This window comes from Colossoma macropomum, unplaced genomic scaffold (assembly GCF_904425465.1).
Source record: "Colossoma macropomum unplaced genomic scaffold, Colossoma_macropomum, whole genome shotgun sequence".
Taxonomy (NCBI): Eukaryota; Metazoa; Chordata; class Actinopteri; order Characiformes; family Serrasalmidae; genus Colossoma; species Colossoma macropomum.
The window spans coordinates 2,671,789-2,684,501 of NW_023494800.1; the positions used below are offsets into that span (position 1 = coordinate 2,671,789).

At 42.3% G+C, this 12,713-nt stretch overlaps 1 protein-coding gene across 1 annotated transcript; it reads right to left on the reverse strand.

Annotated features, from left to right (window-relative positions):
- Positions 1-252: 252 nt before the first annotated feature.
- On the reverse strand, positions 253-12,713 carry sap30l (sap30-like). Its single transcript, XM_036588810.1, has 4 exons — positions 12,134-12,713; positions 6,472-6,594; positions 5,559-5,657; positions 253-2,564 (listed from the first exon to the last, which is right to left on the reverse strand). Exons 1-4 carry the CDS (start codon positions 12,320-12,322, stop codon positions 2,436-2,438), a joined length of 540 nt encoding a protein of 179 aa, XP_036444703.1. The 5' UTR covers positions 12,323-12,713; the 3' UTR covers positions 253-2,435.

Below are 12,713 nucleotides of genomic sequence, written 5' to 3' on the forward strand. Positions count from 1 at the left end.
TTTTCTCTTGTGATGGTGTCAAGCTTGTACCAATAGCAGAACCTTTTTGGTGCTATATAGAACCATGTACAGCACATTCTCCATCGATCTGAAGAACCATTTCACCATGCAAAGAACCATTTAATCATACAAAGGGTTCTTTTAGTGTTTGTGGTTCTATACCGAACCATGTGTTTACTAAAGAACTCCTGAAGAACCATCCTTTTAAGTGTGTAAGAGGTAACTGTACAGGCTTATGATGTTCTGACCTCATTAAAGGGACTAAATATTGTTGTTTTATTGTCAAATTAATACCAAAAAGTACAATAAAGATTTTTTTTGTTCTCAAACATCACTAAAGGGAATCCACGCCAAAGAAAATACTAAAGTGGTTGGCTATGAACGAAAGCTAACCAGCAAAGACCAGTTATCAGTTTAAAGTTTGAAGACCCCCAGTCGAATGACATTTTGTGTTGATTTGTGTTGACATTTGATGGTGAAAATAAGTGAACACATCTTGTACAGTGACCACACTGCATTTCAATGTTATGTCAGTGTTTATTTGCTGAATTTAACACATTTAGAGAAATTATTTTTGCATAGGCCACCTTATTTGCTATGTTTCCCCCCAGATACGTTAAAATCAGCAAATAAACAGTGATGGTGCCTTAAAGGCTACGTTCACACAGCAGGTAAAAGTGGCCCAAATCTGATCTTTTTCTCCGTGTGTGACACAGACGTGTGTCTGTGTGTCTGTCTGAACAGATAAACACACTGAATCTGACATTTTCACTTCCGATTTGAGACGCTTTTATATGTGGTACTGAAATCCGTTCTGCAGCAATGCGACTCGGTTCGGAATTCATGCGCCTTTTATGTCAGTCCAACTCGACATTCGTCAATTTCGCCCTGCAGAGACTCATAAACACTCAGGCTGATGTTTCTGTACCAAAACATTAGAAGAGACTCATCAAACTCCTCTGTGTTCGAAGAGGTTTCGAACGAAATGGCCGAACGCGGCCGGAGGAGACCGAGGCTGCAGCGCCAAAACAGTTTAAAGAATCCGAGGACGCGAACCAAAGAAGTGACCGCGCCCTTTTTACGCTGAGCTCCAACACATTCTGGGTGATGAGCCCAGCTGTCAGTCAGTGAAGCTTCATGATGGCTCCTGTGATGCTGGTGAAGATGAAGCTGATCCTCCGGGAGCAACTGGCGTTCGCTGGCGGTCGTGATTGTTTAGCTCTGGATGAGCCGTGAAGCAGCGTGACGCTCTGTTCTTTAGAGCATGTGGGTCAGTTTAGGAGCTGATCTGTTCAGACTGATGTCGCATACAGATCAGATTTAAAAGACATTGTGAACCACTTTTACCTGCTGTGTAAACGTAGCCAAAATGTGCAGAAAGTCAACAAAATGTAATTTGAACAGGGGTGCACAAACTTTTGACACTGATGGCTACTTAGAAATAACTGTTATTTAACAAGATCTTATCTGCATCAGCCAAGACGTTCATTTAGCACCGTTAGCATCATAAGTTCACGTTTAAGAGGGCAAAATTTATAATGAAACCATGTTTAATTAGAAGGTTTCAGCTGCGAATGTGTCAGAAAAAGAAAACAGTGGTTTGGTTAGTGCTGAAGTTAGCGAGCAGTGAGGAAGTGCCTTGGTTCGGGTCGCTGCAACAGAAACAACTTATACAGGAACACGGCTGCATTTTTCTCCTTCCGCCTCGTAATCTAGGCCCTGTGATTATATCGTTATGTACAGGTGATTCAGACTGAAATGAGACTCTGGTGCAGGAATGGTGTTTTAGTATGAAATGAAAAGACTAAAAACACACAATATAAACCTTTCAGACAAAAACTCAGCAGTTTACAACTTAAACGACTTAAACACGAGAAAAATGAATGAATACAGGACAGGAAATGATAAACAAGAGAAAAAAAAAATCAAATTCTAAGCGAGGTGTTGCTAACAAAATCTAACGAGACCGGCTAATCGTTTGCTGTGAAGCAGATGCGTGGGCGCTTTTATGACGGGTCAGTGCGTTACTGGAGCGTTCGGCCGGACCGCAGCACAGCTGGGCGCGGCTAACGTACGTCATTACGGTCAATAACATGCACTTTTTACCGATCCACGCTGGATAGAAACTATATTGGAGAAAAATACCCACCAACCGCAGCTTTGTGGAACCATTTCGCTGATTATTTTTTCTTCATAATTTACGGTTTTGGCACAGAAGCTGAACTTATTAAACAGTCACTTGGAAACGTGAATCATTCCCAAAGCGCTTTGCGGCAGATAAACGCTCTCCCACAGATGTGACGTGTGTTCGTTACTCTTGCTTGTGTTAACGTATACGAGTATATTCACATTAAACTCTTTACCCTGCGAGTGTCTGAGCAGTCACTAGAAAAGACAGCGTGGCCACTGGGGGGCGCTACCAAGGAGGAGGGGCTTTATTCCAGCTGTTTGCTCCCGTCCGATTTCTGGTCCAGTCGGCTCTTGCTGCTCTTCACCATATAAATAAAATATGTCAGAGTTTCCTTCTCGTTCACCGGAATGTTCCGGAAGTGGCGGCTCACGGTCTGAATAAAGGAAACAAAAGAAGAAAAAGAATATTAATCACAGAAGAGGTCAGGATATTGTACATCAGGGGTCAGCATGCAGCTCTTTTACTGTCCTGTTGTGGCTCCACAGCTGAATCAGATTTGTAGGTAATAATAAAATAATCCTCCTTTACAGTAAAATAAAGCTCTGCTGATCGTTCAACACAGTTTAACAATTAATGGTCTTAAACTCTGGAGTTAATGTAGAACTGCTAATTCACCCTTTAACCCTGAAGAGCAGCGCAGACTGCTGGTCACCATAGCAACGCAGACAACAATAAAAATATTTTTAGCCTGTACTAGTACATTAACACATACTGAGACATATAACCCCATTTCCAAAAAATGTGGGACACTGTGCAAAATGCAATGTTGTGCAAATCATTTAAACCCTATATTTCATTGAAAATAGTACAAAGACAACAAATCAAACACTAAAACTGAGAAATTTTACTGTTTTTTGAAAAAGCTTTGCCCATTTTGAATTTGATGCCAACAATACATTCCAAAAATGGTGGGACGGGGGCAACAAAAGGCTGGTAAAGTTGTGTAATGCTAAAAAAAACACCTGGTGGTTGATTGACAACAGGTCAGTAACATGACTGGGTATAAAAGAGCATCTCAGAGAGGCGGAGTCTTTCAGAAGTAAAGATGAGGAGGGTTCACCACTCTGCGAAAGACTGCACGATCAAATAGTGCAACAATTCAAGAATAACGGTTCTCAACATAAAATAGCAAAGAACTTTTGCTTTTCATCATCTACGGTACAAAATATCATTAAAAGACTCAGAGAATCTGAAGAAATCTCTGTATGTAAGGAACAAGGCCCGTGCTGTCCGTGATCTTTGGGCCCTCAGGCGGCACTGCATTAAAAACAGACATGATTCTGTAGTGGAAATCACTGCATGGGCTCAGAAACACTTCTGAAAACCACTGTCTGTGAAAACATCTCGACGCTGCATCCACAAATGCAAGTTAAAGCTCTAAAACACAAAGAAGAAACCAAATATAAACAGGATCCAGAAATGCTGCCACCTTCTCTGGGCCTGAGCTCATTTAAAATGGACTGAGGGGAAGTGGAAAAGTGTCCTGTGGTCAGACGAATCAACATTTGAAATTCTTTTTGGAAATCATGGACACTGTGTCCTCCAGGCTAAAGACCACTCAGCTTGTTATCAGTGCACAGTTCAAAAGCCAGTATTCATGCTGGTAAAGGGGGGCATTAGTGCACATAGTATGGGTGACCTGCACATCTGTGAAGGCACCATTAATGCTGAATAATACATACATGTTTTTGCAACATATGCTGCCATCCAGATGACGTCTTTTTCAGAAAAGGCCTTGATTATTTCAGCAAGACAATGTAAAACCACATTCTGCATGTGTTACAGCAGCATGGCTCCGTATTAAAAGAGTCCGGGTGCTAAACTGACCTGCCTGCAGTCCAGACCTGTCACCACTGAGAACATCTGGCACATTATGAAATGAAAAATACAACAAATGAGCCCCTGAACTGATGAGCAGCTGAAATCCTGTATCAAACCAGAACAGGAAAATATTTCACTTTCTAAACTACAGCAGTGTCTCCTCAGTTCCCAAACACTTACAGAGTGTTGTTAAAGAAGAGGTGATGAATCACAGTGGTAAACAGGCCCCCGTCCTGACTTTTTTGGAATGTGTTGTTAGCATCAAATTCAAAATGGGCATATATTTTTCAAAAAACAATAAAATTTCTCAGTTTCAACATTTGATTTGTTGTCTTTGTAGTATTTTCCTTTAAAAAATATGGTTTATATGATTTGCAGATCATTGCATTCTATACTTTTATTTACATTCTGCACAGCGTCCCAACCTTTTTGGAAATGGGGTTGTGTTTACAGCCAAGATGGTAAAATGGACATAAAATGTTGTGGCTCCCAAGGTGGTTTGATTTTTGCTGAATAGACCAAACGGCTGTTCTTCACATTTGGGTTGCGACCCCTGTTGTACATGTTTAAACTGTGTTTCTCCGCTAAGCTGTTAGATCAGTGACCTTGTAGAGGTCAGCTGTGGAGCCGCAGGCTGAGCGCTAATTGGACAGACTTGTTGATTTCTGATTTATTAATGACGTGTGATTCTCATTAACGGGGCCGAATTGTTCCTCCTGCCCACAGAAACGTCCAGCCAGAGGCGGTTTGTTAGCACAGAGCCGAACCAGCTGGATTAGCTTTCATAATAAAAACACACAGTGAGCCGCTCAGACACTCACTACATCATCTACACTAACGAGGATCAGTTACCGGACTCATTACTGACCACTTCGCCGTTACTGAGGGTTCTATAGGAAAATACTTTCCTCAATTAGCTCTTTCACATGTTTGGAAAAAGCAGACTGGCAAAAGTTTGAACACCCCCTGTTGAATGACATCGCATTGATTTTCTAATTGAAAATAAGTTACACGTCCTCTACAGAGAACACAATGCTGCACATTTTAATGCACTGAGAAAAAAAATAAATAAATAAAATATATATATTTTATTTATTTATTTTTTTCTCAGTGCATTAAAATGGCATCACTTTTGCCTAGACCACCTTATACGTTGGTTTTTCCCCCTAATATGAAAAAAAAGACCAAATAAAAAAAGACCAAATAAACACTGATTGTGCTTTAAAATTTGCAAAAACTCAGCAAATAAACAGTGATTCTGCCTTAAAATGTGCAGAAAATCAACAAAATGTAATTTGAACACGGGCGCCCAAACTTTTGACACTGATTGTACTTAGAGATAATGTTTTTGTCTATATATATATATATATATATATATATATTACATTTGTCTAATATATTTATTTACATAAAATTATAATTTGAGACTAGTTGGTGAGGACAGAACTGTGCAACACAGGCTTCAATGCATCAAAGTACAAACACAGTGTAAATGGGCGTGTGTGTGTGTGTGTGTGTGTGTGTGTGTGTGTGTGTGTGTCTGTACCTCTGCCAGCTGGGCTTTGTTCAGGCCTGGTCTGGTCTGGATCTTGTAGTGCCGTTTATAGCGCCTCAGTGTGTTCACCTGAAGCTGGAACAGATCCACCTGAGAAAGAAAAAACAAATCCAGCTCATCTATTAATCAAATACAGTGCATCGTACCTAATAAAGCAGGTGTTAAAGCGACAGACTGGAGGAAAATCTAGACACTTTACTCTGAATGTAGTCAATCAGTCGAGTCATGTTTGGGGTCTGAAGTGTGATTCTGTAGTTTCAGCACTGGAGCTATGAGGCTAATGAAGCTAACAAGCAACTGAACCTCATTAGCATGGTCCATGTGAAAACAAAACAGCCCCCTGCTGGTGAAAGCTGGTGTAACATGCTAAATGTTATCCAATCAAAATATACACACACACAGATCAGGCATAACATTATGACCACCTCCTTGTTTCTACGCTCATTGTCCATTTTATCAGCTCCACTTACTATATAGGTGCACTTTGTAGTTCTACAGTTACAGACTGTAGTCCATCTGTTTCTCTGACACTTTGTCCATGGGGGTCCTGACCACTGAAGAACAGGGTAAAAGGGGGCTAACAAAGTATGTCAAATGCTCTATATTAACCCATTCATTATGGACTCGCTCTGGAGCGCCCTCTAGTGTCTGAGAAACCCGGAAGACATTACAGAGTGGTAATTCTCCTCTCTACAAGTTCTCTGGTTTTACTTCAGCTTACTAGAATCTTGGTACACCATCCACTGCGGAGGAAAAACACACTCATTATCATCTACCACTACACCGGCTAGTGTTAGCGCAGTAGCTCATCTGAAGGGGCAGCCTCTGTTCGCCTCCTAGTAAAAAAACTACATTACCGCCCGTAAACAGTAAACAGAGAGGAAGAAATGATGATTCCTGATACCTCTGGGACCTCGACATCATGATCTGGAGACTCTCCTCCGTCATCACTCGTTTTCCTCTTCCGTTTGTTGCGGACGCTCTGGATGAAGTTTTTGTGGAAGTCACAGATGTACAGGTGTCTGACCTGCAGGAAAGGATTTACAGGGTTTACAGCTCAACCAAAATGCTACACACTTAAAAAGCTTCTTTAAGGGTTTGTAAGTAAAGAAAATGGTTCTATTTAAACCCTTTAACATTCAAAGAACATTTTGCCTGCTTAAATGGGTTTTAGCTTGGTGAAACGGTTCTTCAGACTGATGGAGAATGTGCTGTATATGGTTCCATATCAAGCCATTCGAACGTTTACACTTCTTATTTTGCCACAAACAGAAAATGGACTTCGGAAAATTTTAAGATCACATTTGACCGACAGCCGATTTGGTCAGACTCTGAAGATGAGATGACACTAAATTCCCAAACTGTCATCACCACTGAGCAGCTTTTCAGTCGGCAGCTGAGACAGAAGAACAGCTGAACAACCTGGAATCAGCCAGAAATGAACCCAACACCATTCGCCAAACGTGTAGTCTGATCTTCAGAGTCTGACCAAATCGGACTGAGCCATAAAACTGCCGCAATATCAGGTTCAGCTCAGTTTTGTCAGTTTTTGCCAGATCAGTATTAATGTTGTTTTGTTCCAGCCAGTCTGTAAAGCATCTTACAGCCCATTTAGTTTGGCGAATGGTGTTGGGTTCATTTCTGGCTGATTCCAGGTTGTTCAGCTGTTCTTCTGTCTCAGCTGCCGACTGAAAAGCTGCTCAGTGGTGATGACAGTTTGGGAATTTAGTGTGAGGAGCTGGAGAACGAACTGCTGGCTGTGCGGCGAGTGGGCGGAGCTCGTTACTCTGACGTAGCAACAAGCTGCTCGTTAAGGAACTATAATTTGGTGAAGGAACTGCGAACATTAAAACATATTAAACGCCGCGTTCACGGCCCAGTTTATTAATTTATTACTTTATTTATTTAACTGTTGTATTAAAGCAATAGAACACTCGAGGAGTGTGTTATCACCAATAACGCCACGGCTGTGAGGATCTACGGCGACCAAATCACAGCCGTGATGTTATTTCGTGATAACACACTCCCTCTGTGTTCTATTGCTTAATTACAGTACGCTAGTCTAGCCTAGTTGCCCAGCATTAATACTGACACCCAGCTGTGTTTACAAAGAGTTTTAAACGTAGTTTACACTCTTTTTACATTACAGCACAGTAAAACAATTAGCATTTAACATCCCGCTGATTGCTATGAAGAACGGCAGCAGTTGTGAGCAGAGGATTGTGGGAACGGCAGAAATCAGGCGATTAAGAACTTGAGCTTTTCTCAACTTTATGCAAATCAGAAGCGAGTTTTGCAGGCTGTGTGTCACGGTACGTGCTGTCATGCATCACATCCAGTCAAAACGACACGCTGAGATCAGTGTTGACGGAAGACAGAGGAGAAATAAGTGGGAGATTTTTACACTGGTTCACATTTTTATAAACAATACTGGCTGAGGTGCCAACACGTATGGTTTATCCATTTAAAACATGCTGTTTTCACACTTTTGAGGACACACAGTTGTATAAACCTTGGATATGGTAAATCTACTCTAATTTCCCCATAAACTTTGTTCAAATCTGCCTTAATTATTTGCTTGAGCACACAGCACAATCTGCCGTTCAGTGCGAATGCACTGTTTATTTTTCCAGGTTTAAAATGAGTTTTAGTGCACATTATCTACTGAATATACTGCAGTAAAGACATACACTATATGGACAAAAGTATTGGGACACACCCCCTAATCACTGAATTCGGGTGTTTCATTCAGTCTCATTGCCGCAGGTGTATAGAATCAAGCACCTAGCCATGCAGCCTGCCTTTACACACATCAGTGAAAGAATGGGTCTAAAGAGCTCAGTGAATTCAAGCGTGGTGCTGTAATAAGATGCGGTTACAACAAGTCAGTTCGCGAAAGTTCCTCCCTCCTAGATTTTCCACGATCAACTATGAGTGGTATAATTGAAAAGTGGAGGCGTTTAGGAACCACAGTAACTCAGCCACGAAGTGTCAGACCACATAAAGGTACAGAGCAGGTCAGCGAGTGCTGAGGAGCATAGAGCATAAAAGACACCAACACTCTGCTGATCAATAACTGCAGAGTTCAAACCTCCTCTGGATCAACATCAGCACTGAAACTGTGTACCAGGAGCTTCATGGCAGGGTTTCCATGGCCAAACAGCTGCATGCAAGCTTTACATCACCCAGCACAATGCCAAGCGTTGGATGGAGAGGTGTAAAGTGCTGCCACTGGACTCTGGAGCAGTAGAGACGTATTCTGTGGAGTGACGAATCAGCTTCTCTATCTGTCAGTCTGATGGACGAGTCTGGGTTTGAATGCCAGGAGAACGTTACCTGCCTGACTGCACTGTGCCAGCTGTACAGTTTGGTGGAGGAGGGATGATGATATGGGGCTGTTTTTCAGGGGTTGGTCTAGAACCCTCAGTTCCAGTGAAGGGAAACCTTAATGCTTCAGCAGAACATTTTGGACAATTCTATGCTTCCATCTTTGTGGAACACTTTGGGGAAGAACCTTTTCTGTTCCAGCATGACTGAGCCCTCGTGCACAAAGCAGCTCCATAAAGGCCTGACTGGGTGAGTTTGGTGTGGAAGAACTTGACTGACCCTCACAGAGTCCTGACCTCAACCCCATCACACACCTTTGGGATGAACTAGAATGGAGATTGTGAGCCAGGCCCTCTCGTCCAACGTCAGTGTCTGACCTCACAAATGCTCTTCTGGATGAACGAGAACATTCCCACAGACTCTCTCCAACATCTTGTAGGAAGCTTCCCAGAAGAGTGGAAGCTGTTAGAGCTGCAAAGGGGGACCAGCTCCATATTAATGCCTATGGATTTAGAATGGGATTCATAGAAGCTCCTGTAGGTGTCCCAATACTTTTGTCCATATAGTGGATCAGTGTATACAGGCTGAAGACATGAAGATGCTTCAGCAAAGATACACTTTACTCTTCCTTCTCACCTCGTAGACCACGCGCTCGGTCAGCTCCCCTCAGAGCATGAGCTGACTGTGTCTTCGCTCTCTGACAGCATTTGACTGTGTTTATATGCGTTTTTAACTGTAGGTGAGAATCTGTTCATCTTAATTTCCAATAAAGATTACCAGAGAAACTAATCACAGCACAGGAAATCAATACATGCCGAGCTGCTGATAATAAATTTAATGTTAGGTATGTTTTATACGGGTATCTGTCAATTTACAGTTCTGTGAACATAAGAGAGCAACTCTACTGTTTAACACCTGAGTCTTAGACTTTCTCACCTGCGATTCACTACAGTTCATTTTAGCAACTCGCCCACAAAGCTGCCAACAGCCTGAGAGGTGAGTGCTTCACTTCACTGTAACCTAAATTCAGCACAAAGATGGTCTGACACTCTCGTCAATGTCCAGTTAGATTTTTTTGGGAGAGAAAACTCCACATTTTAATTGCAGCATTAGATATTTATCTGTCTGTAAGACTCTCAGCTTCTCCTCATCTGTGTTTATGGAGTTTAACCTCTTTAACTCCATTCTTTACTTCATAACTTTCATATTTCATAAGCTACATTCTAAAGGTGGGGGTCGTATGAGAGCTGTTACTGTCTTCTTTCCAGTCAAATAGATGGGTGATGTCATTTTAAACCCTTATAATAAAAGAAGCTGAACTCACAGTTTATTTGTTTACTGAAAGTCGACCCATTTTTCCACAAATCTGAGCTATAAACTATAAACAGATGGCGTCTCTTCAGTGATCTGGTCTGTAAAAATTATTTTTATAAAATAATACAAAGAGTGTCTAAGATTTTGGGCTTTCAGCAGTAAATTGTAAGCATATAGCAATATGTGTGATCATAAAACATGTTCTGTTCATTTGAGGGGAGGTTTTACAAAAAAAAATTAGTTATTTCATGCAGTTACTGAATAATGTGCCTTAAAATTTGGTCATGTAGATTCAGATGGACAAACCAAAATATACCTACCCACCTATACCTAAGAGGTTAAACCCCTGGTTCCTATCGCCACCACTGGAAAGACATCTGAACCATTTCACACCAAACCTCTCTGAATCACTCTGTTTACATCTTAACCAGGGAATCGTGCAGGAATTTTGAAAAATCGGTGGAATTCCCCTTTAACATCCACTCTGAATTCCCTAGCTATTTACAAGTTTAAACTCAGTTTTAAAGCTCAACAGGCACCAAATCGTAGCCTGGCTGTATGTTTATATGAGGCTGGTCAGCTTCTCGTTCCACCTTAAATGGTGCAGCACAACGTAACCGCTGCATCATTTAAAGGGGAGTGTGGATGTAGATTCAGATGGACAAACCAAAATATACCCACCTACCTATAAGAGGTTAAATGGAGCTTTAAATGCAGTTTAAAGTGCTCTTACGCTCTTGCTGACCTCCAGTTTGACCTCCCTGTTTATTTATGGGAGTAGAATATACAGTGATACAGTCTATAGACATGACTCTCCGCTCCTCTTAGGCTGTTTATGGAGCTTCAGTGTGGTTTTGCCCTTGTTGACGTCTAGTTTGAACTCCCTGTCAAATGCATCGTGGTAAAGACACCGCAGGACATCAGCTGGATGTTTTATGCCAGAGAAAACTCAAATCTGTTAGCACTGTTGAATTAACCCACCTCTATCCGTCTGCTGTGTTTACAGAGTTTTAAATGTAGTTTAAAGAGCTCTTATGCTCTTGTTAAAGGAGAACCCCACTAATTTTCAAAATTTCTGCATAATTAAACGGTTAAGATGTAAACAAAGTCATTCAGAGTGGTTTGGTGTGGAATGCTCTGTTCTGGAGAAACTTACCGAGGCAGAATTGTTGGTGATAGGAACCAGACGTCCACCTCTAAAAGCCCCCTCACAGAAACGTATTACATTAAAATGGTTGCGAATTCACTGCCTGATGTCTGAGACACTGTTTTATGATAGTTTGGGTTGTTAATCCATTTGTTTTAATCCATCCATGGTGGAGGGATACATGCAGGGTGTTGTGAGGCAAAATAGTCCCCAAAGAAAATGTATTATTTCAGATTTTCCACTATTTTCCATCATCAACATTCCATATAAACTCAGAAGACTCGTGTAGGTTCACTGGTGGTTCTGGATAGTAAATAAAATGTCTATATTTGTGTTGTAGTCATGGCGACCCCTGGTTCCTATCACCACCACTGTAAAGACATCTGAACCATTTCACACCAAACCACTCTGAATCTCTCTGTTTACAACTCTACAAACATTGAATCACGCAGGAATTTTGAAAAATCGGTGGACTTCCCCTTTACCATCCACTCTGAATTCCCTAGCTATTTACGAGTTTAAATTAAGTTTTAAAGCTCAACAGGCACCAAATCGTAGCCTGGCTGTATGTTTGAACGAGGCTGGTCAGCTTCTCGTTCCACCTTAAATGGTGCAGCAGTTACAGCGCTAGCCTGAGGCGCCAGGATGTAACCGCTGCATCATTTAAGGTGGAGCGTGGAAATTCGAACCAGACGCTGGCAAATAGGAAGCGAACTTCAGCCTCGTTGTGTTTGCGGAGTTTAGGCTGAGTTTTAAGCGCGGTTTAAGGTGCTCTTACGCTCTTGTCGATGTCCAGTTTGAGTTTTTTCTGAGATATGCTCTTCTGGATCCTCTTGCTGAAGCTGGCGTTACCCGCAGGCCGGCCGCAGCGCTCTCCGTCCGCGATCAGGCAGCAGCTCTGCCCGAACAGAGGCCCCGGAGCCGGCGGCCCGTCGTGGCTGTCCTCCTCCGTGCTGAAGCCGTTCATACCGGCCTGGCCTGGGTTCAGACAAGCCGGGGAAAGCGCGGAACTGAGCTGAGCTGAGCTGGATCCCCGGAGCTCCTTTAGCTGGTGTTAGTTTGCTTAGCTGGTCAACACAAACAACACAAGCGAGCGCAGCTCTGATCAACAGCAGCGCAGAGAGACAAAACCCCCCAAAACTCGCATATATACGAGTCCCAGTGTTTACTAAACCCTCCGAACCGCCCTTTAGGACTCCAACACAGCCGGTAACGTGTCAATTTCGGCGTTTTTAAAGCTGTTTTTAGGCGTAAAATCCTTTAAAAACCTCTTTCACTCAAACGAGTCCTGGAGTCCTGCAGTCCAGCACCGGATGCTCCCCACCTCCAACCCCATTGGTCCGTTCCCGGCGTGGGCG